We start from the raw sequence: 14314 nt of genomic DNA, 5'->3' as shown, positions 1-14314 counted from the left end.
GTATTGTGCAATTATCTCTCTGTTCATGATGCTCAAGATTTTATGACTGCCTTTTACTTTAAGGGGCAGCAGAAAACAAGCAGCCTTCTGTGTGCTGCTGAAAACTTACCTGGTCCTTCTTCCAACCTGTACAGATTTGTTTTCTGTTTAAAAGTGGTGGAACATCATTTGTTTTCTGGAGCAAAAAATTAGGAGTGACACCACGGTGCTTCCCATCATAACAGAGGTCCAGAGAAGAGCTTGATAGAGGAGTGCTCATCTTCTGTTGCTATCAAGTCTCTAGATCTAGTTGGGAACTAATGAATGCTGTCCTCCCAGCACACAAAGGCTTTGTTTTGGATTAAAGAAATGCTGTCTGCTGTTGTTTGATCTCGTGTTGTGCCGATTTCATAGTGCTCAACCTTCTGATAACTAATAGCGTGAAGAATAAAATTCCTTCAACCCTTTTCTTTCCCCTTTCCCTTCTTTTCCTCCCTTTTCTCAGGAGAAACGGGGGCATCCACCAGAGGCCTGCCCGGCCGCCGGTGCCCTCCCTGTGTGGCTCTCCGCGGGTGCCGCTGTCCGGCCGGGAGAACGGGAAGCAGCGCTTTGCTCACCGGGGCGCCTGGAGCTCCTGCCAGCCCGCATCGCCCCAGGAGCAGCCCAGCGGGGCCCTGGCCGTGCCCAGCAGAGCCATCTGGGCCATCCGCAGGTACTGCTGCCAGCTCCTGCTCCCTTCCAGTGCATTTTGCAGCTGCCTTAAAATGTCCCACTCATTCACTTTGTTTTAGCCGTTTTTTTATCCTGAAAGTGCTGTGTAATTTTTTTTGTGCTACTGGAGGGGGAAGACAGGAGAAGGTGGAAGGAGGATTAAGAGAGAAAGGAGCAGAATATCTGAGGACGTGTTAGTGTTTTTGTTTTCTTTGATCCTTGTATTTGTCTCTGTTTTCCCTGATGGATAGTGTCATAGAATTGTTAAGGTTGGAAAAGACCTCTGAGATTATCAAGTCCAAGCATTACCTCAGCACTGCCAAGCCTGAATGCCACATCTGCACATATTTTAAATGCCTTCAGTGATGGTGACTCCAGTGCTTCCCTAGGCAGTCTGTTGTTGACAACCCTTTAAAGAAGATGTTCCTAATATCCAATTTAAAGCTTCCCTGGCACATCTTGAGGCCATTTCCTCTTGTCCTGTTGCTTGCTACTTGGGAGAGACTGATGCCCACAACATGGGGCAGGAGGTTATCAATACAAAAAACATCTCCTGTCTTGTTCCATCATCTTGTTCTTTGTTTCTCTTACTCCTTTCTTCCTACAGCTCCTTTCTCCCCTCCTTTGCTTTGTACTTTTTCCAGACACCCTCGCTCTGCCTCCGCTTTTGGGAACATCCCTTTCTTACACAAGGGGAAAGCCTCTTGTTTTCCAGCCTCTTCAGGAGAGGCTGCAGAAGCTGGAGAGCCTGTGCACGTGGGATGGCTTCAGAGTGAGCTCCTCCATGCTGCCAATTGGCATTTGCTTTTTGCCAGCTGCTTCTTCAACTGTTGTGAAGGATTTCTGCACATGGCAAATCAAGCCCTGCATGTACATAGCTGCTTTCTGTTTGAAAAGGGGCTCTTATGGTGGTGTAAGCTGCTCAGCTGCTCTCTTCTCAAGTGACTGACTGTGTACAACACACTTGCAACAACTTGCTCTGTGAGGGTTAGCTGTGGGATGCCCAGAGTGGAGCTGGCTTGGTCCCAGTGGCTGAGAGGGAAGTGTGCCTGTGAGAGTTGTGCTGTTTGACATATTACATGATATGAAGTAGGAAGAACTCAAGACAATTTCTCTATTAAAATATATTCTGTATTTTAAAAAAAAGTAAATCCTTGCTATAGAAGAAAAAAAGAAAGAAAAAATGAAGTTGCTGTCAAATCCGTAAGATTAATTACGCAATTTTTCCTTGTAATTCACATTTGTCTGACTTGTGTAGGTCGACTTGCATGGCAAAAGGATGGGGGGAAAAAGCTTTAAATATTTCAGAAGCTCCAAAATTTGTGGACAGATTTGGCACAGTGAAGTAGCTTCAGGTATCCTATTTAGTCTACCAGATTATTAATTGCAAGGTTTTAATTAGAATAAAGTAGTAGTGCACTGATCTATACTTTTAAATAATTGTAATGTGATCAAGTAGGTTTCTATTTAATAATAACTTATTATACATCTTCTTACTAGAGCCAACTGAAAAATGCAAGAAGATGTAATGGAGGAATTAAGGGAATTGGTCTAATTAGCAGTAACTGGAGCTAGTTATGTAAATTCTTGGTGCAGAGATATTTTTGTTCTTTATTGTCACTTGCTCTTATCTTCAGCTATCCAGTGAATATGTGGGTTGCAGTCCCAGTTGCCTTCAGGAGTAAGGAATGGGTTAGTCTGAAGGAAATGATAGGTTTTATTTATTGCAATTTTGGGGAATGTTGGCATATGCTACTGAAATGAGGTAACTAGAATCTCTTGTTGGTTTGATCCACCTCCCTGAGTTTTAAAACCTGAAAGAGGCTTGTGAGTTTATGTGCCTTTCCATATGATATAAATGGGGAAGGACAGACAGGAATTTTGATGTCAGGCTTGTACTTTGGGTAAGGCCTCAGTGCTTTCGCTGTGTTGTGGTATGTGTCCTGTTGAAAATCAGTATCAATGGCAATCGTCACTCATTCTCTTTTTCATGTTTTTTTTAAGCCACTGAAAACTGGAAGCTATGTTTTAACCTTTTTTTCATTTTTTAATTGGTTTTGGTTATACCATGTCCATGTGGTCCAGCCCATGAACACCTCCAAGCCACCTAATCGCTCTGAAGGTGTGATAGCTGGGGACTGCAGTCTAAGCTTCTTGAAAAACAAGACTGCATGATAGCTTGCATACTTTTGAAACTGAAATCTCTGTTTCTCTTTGGCGTCCTAGAAGCTCAGTTTTATTTTGTCTGCTGGTGGTGTAGACAATAGTCTGCTTTGGAGTAGACAATAATTGATTAATTAATTAATGCTGCTATTTTCCATATATATGAATGGTTGCATGAGTTTTTTTGTGCATTGTTTTTATTTATATATTTTACTTTAATTTTTTTGCTAGGCTACAGAAGAAGCAGGTGTAGCTGGAGCTGTGCCCAACAGCATCACTTTAATCTGTGTTGTATGTGTAAAAGAAAGTATGGGAGCTCACTACTCCTTAGCATTGTGGGAACCAGGCCCAAAACCCCATTGATCCAAAATCCAATGAAATCCTAAAGGCTATAGCAGGGATAAATGTGATCTAATGACTGAACTGGGGGCACTGTTGTTTCCTCTTACAGTAGCAAGAGAAAGAAGATGGAAATTCTCTGCAGAATGTGGTGCATTCCAGGGATGTCTGCGCCAGCCCTAAGTTTGATAGACTATGAGGAAAAACATGTTGAGGTCATAACATATTTTCCCTGAGTCCCTGTGCAGTGTGCGTGGTCAGGGTTTGAGCTGAACCAGATGCTGTCCTTCAGCATGAAGGAAGAGCAGAGGGAGAAGTGGAGGAAAAGCACTGGCACACACAATGTGGGACTATATAGCAATTGCTTGGCTTTTCCTCACTTGCTGCTTCTATTTCCAATCCTTATGTAGCAATGATTTAATTTTTTTTTTCTTTTTTGACTAATATGATAGTATAGCACATTTCTGCTTAAACATGAAATTACTGTTCAAAAAGCAGAAGTCTCAGCTGAATTTCTGTTCCTTCCCCTGGCCACACAGTGCAATGTAACGTCCTAGATTTGTAACTGATATAGACAGAATCGTGTGACCAGTTTCCCAGATGTGGGCTTTCATGTGTGCAAACTTCACCTTTTCTTGAATTTGTTAGAGAGTGTTTGATAGGACAGTGGGTATGAAGCTGCCTGGGTTATAAAAGTACAACGAAAACACTTTCTGTTAGATATGGTACAACTTTCTTTAAATTTTGGTAAGTTGTTCCTAGTTGCACTTGCACACCCTGGAGGTCAGTGGTGGTTGCTTTCATATGCAAAGCACAGCAGCAAAAAGCAATGGGTACCTCTGAGAAAAGCAGTAGGGAGTTAACTATTATTTACGGTGTATGTTTGCTCCTGACCAAAATAAGGCAGAAAATCTGGATGCTTGTCTCTGGCCTGAAAGTTCAGCGAAATAGCAAGGAAGTGTTAAAGGGCTTTGCAAACACCAGTGCAAAAGCTGGTGGAGAAATTCCAGGGTAGTTTGAGATTGTCCGTGGTGAAAAAGGTCTGGGAGCCTAGCATTCAAAATGCTTTTCTTCTTTAGGAAAGCAAAATGAGTAATCTGGAACATTAAGCAATAGAGCCAGCCTAGGCTTTTGCCTTCCTCTCTCACTGGTGATGTCCTCAAGGTTGTGAGATTTTACAAATAAAGGATCAAGTTCCTAGTCTACGATGCTCTGAGCAAAGGTTGGTATGGATTGCCTCTGTGTGAAAGCAGAGAAAAGGAAGTGCTGCATTGTCACTGGCTATAGGCTGATATCTTTTTTTTTTCCTTAATTGATACTTAAAATTGAATTGAGAGTAGGACAATGCAAGTTTCCTCCCAAAGGCAAGTAGAGCCCTGAGTCCCAAGGCCTAGGGAGGCACAGTGTATGCTGAAAGATAGCAGATTAGCTAAGTGTCGTTGCTATCCTGGGATCTGTGGGATGCTGCTTCTGTGGTGTTGCAAGAAGTTTTTAAAATTCTAGCAGGTTTGCTAAGGCTCTGCCATTCTTGCTATTTAGTAAGCTTAAGTTATGAATGAAGTTTGGCTGCCTCTGTGGAGGTGGATTGCAGAGGTGGATTTGGCCTGTGGTTTATTCTTCTCTGAACTCAGTTCTTAAGATGGTTTTTCCATTGTGAGTCTGAGCAATAGCTCTCTCTACTGATGTGTTTGTACAGTCTGTGTAGGAAATGCTGAGCGAATCTTTCTGAAGGCCATGAATTCCCCTGCAGTCAGTGACAATATTTATTGTCATGCACGGATGGTACCTGAGGCCACCAGAAGGCTCTGCTAGAGTCTAGAAACATGTAAGATGTGGGTGCCTCTATGCTTACACTTTGATTGAGCCAAGGATTTACACGCTCTGGTCTTCAACTGTCTTCCAGAGAACCCTTGTGTAATCTCGGGAAAATAATTAAATACATCTCTCTGTTCCCATGGCATGCTCTGGAAGATGAGGCACAGTAATGCATGCTGCTTCTCCACCTCCATTTGTGTGATGTGCTGGTTGTCTTCCATCCCCTTCCCAAAAAAGAAACAAAGCCAAGGATTCTCTCTTAGGCATGCTTGTGCCATTATGTGTCTTAATTTTTGAAATCTTCAAGTGCTGTTTCGGTACAAATAACTGAACTCACTGCTTGCAGACTGAAGTTTAGTTAAGAGCAGCACTGCTTTGGTATGGTGATGACTAAAGTTGCATGCATGCAGAAAAAGACTTGTTTAGACCTCATTATGCTGCAAAAATATGCACTCGCCAGGTAAGAAAGATCTGCTTTAATTTTGGCCTTGTGTGTTTTTATTGTGACAGTCTTTAATTACACTATCATATAACTTCTTATTTTTTGCACAATCTCTCCGGGTTCATTGCCCAGAACGGATGGTGCTCACTTAATGAGTAACTATTCGATATTTTGTATTTTGTTTCTTTCTGGTCCAGAACATTGCCCTATGCCCTATTTACTTCATGTTTTCAAGTCCTGCTCTGAGACAGATTTACAACTTCTCAATAATTCCTCTGTGTACAGACTAACGAGTGCTGGTATTTCCTTGCAGTTTGTTACTTTGGTCCGTAATCTTCTAAAGTACTTTTGGCATAGTTTCTGGATGTGTAACTTCCTTACTATTTAGAACAAGCAAAGTGAATAACCAGAAATTTTGTAGTGGGGAACCACATGGATGTTAAGAGTCAGATTCACCTCTGCATTTACTTCATGGGCATCTGCTGGTTGAGAAAGCAGACTACCTAGTGTGAACTGTAGACTGTGCTCTATAGGAGTCAGTCTTGAGAGATGAAGGACCTTTTCCTTTAGATATTTGCAGACAGAGGAGACAATGATATGACGTTCCCTTCCAGACTTGGAGAGGAATGAACTCGGCCCAGCATGTGCAGCTTCTTCTGGCAGCCTCTTCCTTCCTCTCTCCCCAGTTTGTTGTCTTGCCTCATCTGCTGCAGCCTGTCCTCATCTCATCTCTTGTTTGCTCTTCCTTAGTAATTTAATTGCTTCCAGTCTTTGGTCCTCAGGCTTTTCCTTTTGGATCTTGCTGCTTTCCTCAAGCGCTACTGTGTCGGTCTCACTCCCAAGGCCCCTCCTGTACTCCTGTCCCCAAAGTCCTTGCCAAGTCAATACAAGGATCCTTGTAGTGCCTGTTGCATCCTCCACGTGCTCCCCACTCCTCCCATCCCTTCAGTTCAATTTTCTGCTGTGGGTGCTTTGACCAGCATGGAGGCAAGGTCCCTCTGGATTCTTTCAGCTTTCAGCACTCACTGTTTTTGCTGATCTCCTCCTCCCCTCTGCATAGGTTTCTGCTCCATGGGCTGCAAACTCCAGTTTCTTTTTGACCTCATCTCTCCAGCTTTGGGGGCTCAGCTCTCCTCTGCCCTGTAGCGAACTTGAGAGTTTTCCCTGAGCTCACTGCCTGGGTTTGAGGAGGAGGGAGCGTGGAGAGCCAGGCAGGAGCCAGGAGCCTGCTCTGCTCTGGTGCTTGGGGTGGCACGGAGCCACATCTGAGCTCATTCTTGGCTTCCTTGTGACTGGAAAAGTAGGCACTTGTGCATGCACTTGTTTGAATAGAAGAGGGTTGGTTTTAAATTTGACACCCTTTGTTGGATCTGTGTTTCAGCCACCGTTCTGGATAGCACTTTTCTTGCAGTACAGAAAAACACCTCTCTTCCTCCTTTTAAGCACTTCCTAGAATGAAGGGGAAAGTAAATAATTTCTCCTGGACTATTTATATGTGACAGTACCAGGAGGCCCTGTTTATTTCATTAAGCAGCAAATAAACTAAGTAGTTTGCCTTCATGTACACTGAATGTCAGAATAAAGGGACAAGACTGAGTCTGATGTTATTTTTCTTAGCTGATGATGACTTAAAATGTTCTAGCTTTTTTTGGTTTTGTTTTGGTTTTGGGTTATTTTTGGTTTTTTTTTTTTTCCTTTCTAGAGAAGATTATTTAGTCTTTTAAAGTTTCTTTAGACTTTGATTTAGTTCCTGAAAATTCATTTTTGTGTAGACTGTGCCTGGGACAAAGAATGGTGCTGCACAAAACAGAATCAGGAGGAAAAGTTAATGACTAGTTTGGTGGTTTTGGGTTTCTTTTTTACCCTGTCTTCTGAAAGATACTGATCGCTTATTCATTCGTGTGCAGAGGGAGAAGGTTTTTTTCTCTCATTAATGGGAATTGTGTTTAAGCCCTGCAGTTGCAGTCACTTCATTGTACGTCAGCCTCTTCTGTTCCCTATGTTGCTAATTGGAAATCCCCAATTTGTAGGTGCAGCCTGTGTGTCCCAGACTGACTCACAGGAGTCTCTGTTCATTCCCTTTACTTCACAGGACTGCCTTTCTATTCACAGTTCATGGCAATCTCATTAAATCAGTGTTTGAAACAGCAGCGTGCCCATGCTCATTGGCTTTCCCTGAAAGCCCTGTAAACCAGTGTCAAAGAATTAACAGCAGCTGAGGAACAGGAACAAGCCCTAATGGCTTGCCAGGTCATTTTCCTTGCAGTAAATTTGGGTTAGTTTGGCAGAGAACAGTATTTCAGCCACCCAGGAAGTAAAAAAAACCCAAAAACAACAAAAAAACCCAACCACAACACCTGAAGATGGATGATACCAAGATTATTGCAGGTGTTTCCCTGGATAGCGGATCTAATTGAACAATTTCTCTCTTACACTTTGACTTCCAGGCACACTTTTTGACATCTTTTGGAAAACTTTTAGGCTGTTCTCAGTAGTAAAAGACTCAGCTGGAACTACCTGCCTCATTAATGACTGATGCTTTCCGAGCTAGTCCATGTCTCCCCTGTGAACCTGGTAATCACAGCATGTAATAAGGGAGACTCTCAGGACTAAGTTACTTGGCTTTAAGTGTTCACAGGCTGATACAAGCAATCATTTGCTCAAAACCACAAGGACACCAATCTCATCAAGTGTGACTTTAGGTGGATGGTTTTGGTTGTGTGATAAGTGTTACTTTGATTTTTCTTTTTAATATTAAGTAGCTGTTGAGATTTAATATCTGGTTTAAAATGTCGTAAAAAAAATCTGCTAGGATGTATAATGCTTCTCCCATCCTCCCTGTATGCTTTCCAAGATGAACAGATTCTTCCCTGACTAGAAACTTAATCTTCAACTTAATCTAGAGTATTAAATCCTCTTTCACATTTCTAATGCAGTTATCCCAATATTCTTTTCCAACGAGTGCATTAGAAACCTTAATCTTCTACTTGGCTTGGAAATGCTGGAACACACTTTTCTCTCTTGATCTTTGAAATGCAGATTTTTTGTTTCTATTCTTTTAAGCAATTTCCAGAATGTGAATATCCAGGAAACTGCAGTGCAGAAAGGACTCTTGTAAATGCATTCCACGTTTCAAAACATCCGTGCTAAAATTCAGATACTGGCCAAAGTAAGCTGTGAAAGGCAAGGTTTGTGCTTGGGCTGTTGGAATGTTGCTGTCGTGTGTTTGCTTCGCAGGTCTGACAGGTCTCGCAGCATCTGGTGACATCCTGCTTTGCCTTATGAATTCTCATTGCCTGCCACGACTGATCATGGAGTGGTTTAAATGATAATCTTCCACTGGAATATGTTGTGGTGGTTGTTTTGATTTTTTTTTTTTAAACCTCCTTTCCAAAAATTAGATTCTGTTTTCTTAAGAAAGTATCTTTCTTTTGCCATGTAAATAATGCAGTTGTTCCCTCTTTAAAGCTTTGGTTGGCAGCATGTTTGCTGTAGATCGTCTGCTCAGGCTGGGGGCCAAAGTGTGCTCAAATCTCTCCTTTTGTGACCTGTGAAATCCCTTGGTTTTGCAAATCAGCTCTGGCATAAGGAAATATTAAACATATAATTATTACTTTGGAACTAACTACGGTTGCACTTCGGTTGTGCTAGTATAAAAAGTATGGAATAAAGTACAGTTCCATTTAATCTGTGAAAGGTGCTAACAAACCCTCTGGGTGTTCTTCCAAAGAGGAAAATTAGCAGGAAGAGCTTGACAAGAAAGTTTTCCACTGATTATTCAAAATAAAATTCAGGGAAAGAGTAATTGTCAGTTAGTTAGAGGTGGAAGGGAGATGGAACATTACCTTTATATCCTTCCCATAAAACACAGCTTTATCCCCTCATACACTGCTGTTACACATACAGTTCCTTGAAGACCAGGCTAGGAATTTCTTTAGAGACCAAGCTGGTGTAACATGATGACCTTGGGTTCTCTTGGAATATTTCGGTATTAGCTGATTGAATTGCATTTGCCGTAATCTCTGCCTAATCTCATGATAGCATCTTGTATCACTGCACTGCTGAGTTATCTGTAAAAGTTTGAAGCAGAGATGTTTCTTTTGTTTTCTGGTAGTAAACTCAATAAATTTGTTGCTCTTCTCCCTGTTCTCTCCACTGTTAATTATGTTACACATTCATTTCAGCAGATGAATTGCTTACAATACAAATGTTTTTGGTAAAAGCAACAGGAATTTTCACTATAGAAAGCTGTCACCTGGTCTGTAGTCTAAATGGCTGGTAATGCTGGTCTTTCTAATGAATGTGTTATGATCAGTTTTTCCTTTTCTGATCTTGGCTGGCATACTATGGATTCACTGTCATGGCCCTGCCTGTAGTCCTGAATGGTATCTCCATTGTGGAATGACTCACTACAGAAAATGAAATTCCTTCATTCATTGCCCATACAAGCTTTTGGAGATGATGGATAGCTTTCCACCCAGAAGGCTTTTTTTCATGCATTTGGTCTAGTGCTATGCATTAATATAAATAAAGGAATTTTTGCATGATATTTCTTCAAGGGGAAAAAACCAAAACAATAAAGAATTCCTTTTACTTTAAGCTAGGATTTGTCTGTTGAACTCCTATCAGTATATTTAACAGAAGAGAATTGTGGGAACACCATATCAAATCAGTGATCCATCTAGCTCTGTGTTCTGACTGTGGTCATTACTAGATGCTTACAGAGAAGGGAAGAATGGGAATGGGGCCAGGACAGGGTTATCTTTCCTTACTATGGCTGCTGAACATGTGCCAGGCATTGATTTTGAGTCCATGGGTCTGGATGCTGTATCTAGAGCACTGTGTTTAAGACTCTCTATGGACCTGTCCTCTGTGGAGTTGCCTAATTTCCTTTTTAGAACCCTTCTCTCCTCTGACTTTGAGGGCTTCTTGTTGCTGTGAGTTCTGTGATTTTAATTACACATCATATAAAGGAATCTTTTTGTTTGCTTGAAACCTGGTAATTTCATTGGGAAACCTTTGACTTTGTGCGATAAGTAGAAAGTAATTTTTCTGGTTCCCTTCCTCAGGCCTTTCATAATTTTATAGTGTCTCTATGTGTACTCCCTTCCCAGGGTGGAGAGCCCTGTTCTTTTGACTCTCTCCTCACACAGACATCATTCCATGTGTCTGATGAGCTTTATTACCCTTTCTTGTGCCTCTTCGATCTCTATTAGATCCTTTGGGAAATGGGCAGAGGAAGGGAAGGTCTCAGAATATCACGCAGTACTCCAGATGCTGACACTTGGATTTTTATGAATTTTATTATTACTTCTGTTTTTCACAATCTGCATTTTTTGGTGCTTATTTATGGTATCACTTTTTTCTTTATTGTTTATTCTTTTGTTTTGACTGGAGTCTGTTTAGGTAATATGTACTGTAAAAATCAGAATGGAAAAATCTGAGTATATTTTATTATTGTGTTTTCTGTTGTGTGCACTGGCTTTGGCTACATCTTCCTGGCCTGTTCCCCATTACAAGGGAAAGGCTGGAGCGAGATGCTGAACTAAGCTAAGATGAGCCAGGCTGATTTTGGGGCCAGAGATGACACCATCGAGGCCTTCTGTTCTTAACTGCTATTTGGGGATCAGAAATATCTCAAAGAAACCTTGGGCAGGGCTTCTGGGCTGAGTAGAAAGTCAGAATCCCCTTGTGTCTATGCTCTGTCAGTCGGGGAGAAGCATTACCTCTCAAAACCAAGGGGCAGAAAGTTTGAACACTTCCCCTAATTCACAAGCATAAAATCTGACATAAAGCAGAAACTTATTCCAGGATTTCCCAAATCTTATCAGATCTACATCAGCAAAAATCTTCCTCACTGTAAATCGACAATTTCTTTCTTAAAATTTGCTGAAAGGATAGAGCCCCCCTATTGTCCTCTGCTTTCCTGGAAGCTGAAAGCTTCATCATTTGTTGTTTTGAGTTCTAAGAACTAGACAGTGCAAGCCATGAGAGCTGCTGTCCCAGGGCTTTCATGTCACTGTTTGTTGCATTATTTACTTTGATCTGATTTCGCCTCTTGACTCCATCAACAGCGCCTTTCAATGTGAATTAATTAAGATAACTGTATTTTCTTTTTTCAATTGCCTTTAAAAGTTAAACGCTCCCAGGTGGCATTAAGGAAGGAGAGAAGTGGATTTTTTCTCTGCACAAGCCATGCTTCTGTCATGGACCAAAGGCTTTCTCTGCCTTCCCTTACACTTTGGGAGTCTGGTGTTTTTGTGGATTGAAGGTACTTTTTCCTGGAAGTTTGGAAATACCAGAACCGAATGAGACCCCCTCAGTGGCCCAGCAGCCAAAATGAACAGCTTTCTCATAACGAAGATGACTTTAATATTGCAGCAGAACACTCAGTTAATTATGAGGTGTGAATAAGGAATATGTTTCACAGTGCCTTGGCAATTTTCTGAGTTCACTGATCCGTAAACAAGATTATTCCCTAATAGTCCTTCATCTCTGCCATTATTGCACAAGGATATTCAACTTTAAGTTAAATTAAAAATTATCATCATTAAAGTTAGTTGAGCCATGGCTAATCTTTTGAGAATGTTTCCAGGATTAACTATTTTAGATTTGCTCAGTTATTTGGGGAAGAGAGAATTTTTTGTTATTCTTCCTGTGCCATTTTTATAAAGACCACACTGTAGCAGCCCTCTGCTGGGAAATGTGAATTAGACCAGTTTTTCTTTCTTTCTTTTCAAAGTCCTTGACACTTCAGGTAGCTGATGTTTTCGGGGGAAAGTGCTTCTTCAAGGTACATGGTAGTTTTTTTACAGTTCTTTCAGCTTTTGCTAACCCAAGAGCAAGGGACTAAATTTGATTCCTGACTGCCAGCCCAGCTCTGTCTGTAGCCCTCAGCCTGTTTGCATGGGATGGAAATGACACAGGCTGTTGGTGCAGAACTGTCGCACAGTTTGTGATCTCTCTAGGTTATGCAGAGCTGCAACTCCTTGAAGTAATTTTTACCATTACTTGAGTATCATTGTAGATTTTTAAGGTCAAGAGGGACCATTTATGATATCTCATCTGAATTAGAGCATGGTGCAAGAGACAGAGTTCCATGTAAGAATTACTGCAGGAAGCCTGCATTTCTCTGTGAGCTGTGTTGCACATCTGTCAGCTGCCCTGACTTTAAACACTTGATGTGAGGGAGTATTAGAAATAATCCTTAGGTGGATGATTGCAGCAGTATGCTATTCTCACTGTTAAAAATGTCCCTATTTCTAGTCTGATCTATCTAATTTCAGCTGCCAAGCACTGCATCTCATTATGTCTTTTTCCAGTAGATTAAACAGGGCTCTCCTTGCTGAAAGTTTTGCAGTCTGTGATTGTTGTTTTATTGTTCTTCCAGACAGATGAAAGGCCAGGCTTCCTCTGGGTACATCCAGTCAGCAGTTGCTGTTGTGATGCAGTTTATGTATTTGGATTGGAACAAGTCTCACATTAGACTGTTGGGTCCTGCTAGTATGTCTGCATTGGCATGGAGATCAGAGTGGGTGAAGCAAGCTTTCTCAGCATTTGCCAATCTTTGTTTCCTTTATTTTTTAAAACTTTTTCCTTTGGATGTCACGCTAGACTGTTTGAAAGCAGTAACATACCGTTATGTTTTGCAGCGCAAAATTGACATATTGTAAAAGCTTTGTTGAGTAAAACCAACTAGATTAGAGTAAAATTAGCGTATCTTTGATAATAAATCCCTGTGGAGCACGAACAAGCTCTTCCCATGTGCTTGTTGTGTTTTTAGCACAACAGTGTTTCAATCTTAATTGGAAAATTAGTCATATGAGGAGGTGCTCTTGATCTTGCATCTGCACACACAAATGACATTTGGATGGTGTGCTGCTCCTGATCTTAGGAGCGCTGCCACGCATCAGCAAATGCAAGTGCTCCAAGTCTGGAGTTGACATTTTGTCTGGAAGGGCTGTGAGCGAGCACGTGGTCTTTGAAATGCTGCACTGAGCTCCTGCTTACAATGGTAAAGTTGGAGAAAAGGGAGTGGAGAAAATTTGGAATGATTGTCCCTTTTAGCATAAGATTGTCCCTCACAATATAGTTCCTGGCAGGTTTTACATTGAATTTACTTTTAGAAACCAGAAAATAGATAGATTGATACCTTTGTTTTATATCCAGTATGTTTTATAATCAGGAAGCATAATTTCAGAGGGGAAAAATGCCTTCTGCTGAGTTGCTGGCAGCCTTACCTAGAGTGTGTAGGAAGCTGTCAGGAAAATAGGGATGTCAGGTGTTGACCTACAAAGATGATGCTTCATTTGTGAGATTCAGTTAGCTTAAAGTGCAAAGTAATATGAATAATTTGGCTTCGGGTTCAGTGTTTAAGAATGCATAAGACCAGAATATCTGCATTGTGCCTTTATACCAGCTGAGACTGTGACCCAGCTGTCAGACTACTCCGTGGTTACCATTATCTTTTACATAAAGCCTTTCCATATTCCCATATTTGATTTTTTTTAAGCATATGTCATTACCTCTTCAGAAGCCCCTTACAAGTTAGAGTTGCATCTTGCAAAACTGAAGAGCAATTATTGTTCCATTACCAAGTAATAAAGTGCACACTTGTATGAAAAGAACGATGACTCAAGATTTGATAAAGTTCAGTAAGATTCTTAAGATAATTTCTGGAAGTGCTTTCTGCCTTCAAAGCTTATGTTTTAGTAGGTGGCAGATCTTTTATCGAGTATCTTACTTAAAAAAGTATTAAGGAAGAAAAAAACATATGTGAAAGCTTGAAAAAGGAAGCCGTTTTCATATCAAACTCAAGGCAGATGTTTTTACAAAAGATATCTCCGCCATGGGAAGATACAAGAG

At 41.1% G+C, this 14314-nt stretch overlaps 1 protein-coding gene across 3 annotated transcripts in view; it reads left to right on the top strand.

The window, feature by feature from the left end:
* The window catches only part of TMTC1 (transmembrane O-mannosyltransferase targeting cadherins 1), a 133912-nt gene that overhangs the window by 17181 nt on the left and 102417 nt on the right, over positions 1–14314 (top strand). For 2 of the 3 annotated variants that reach the window (XM_088165422.1, XM_088165421.1), the window contains exon 5: positions 485–691. The exons of the other annotated variant lie outside the window; for it this stretch is intronic. In XM_088165422.1, coding sequence (XP_088021548.1) covers positions 485–691 — 207 coding nt within the window. The remainder of the gene's footprint in view (positions 1–484; positions 692–14314) is intronic. 3 annotated transcript variants of the gene reach the window in all.

Source organism: Sturnus vulgaris, chromosome 5, assembly GCF_052056855.1.
Source record: "Sturnus vulgaris isolate bStuVul1 chromosome 5, bStuVul1.hap1, whole genome shotgun sequence".
NCBI classification, from domain to species: Eukaryota; Metazoa; Chordata; class Aves; order Passeriformes; family Sturnidae; genus Sturnus; species Sturnus vulgaris.
The sequence above is the reverse complement of the archived record's forward strand: the minus strand, read 5'-3'. Positions and strand labels throughout refer to the sequence as shown.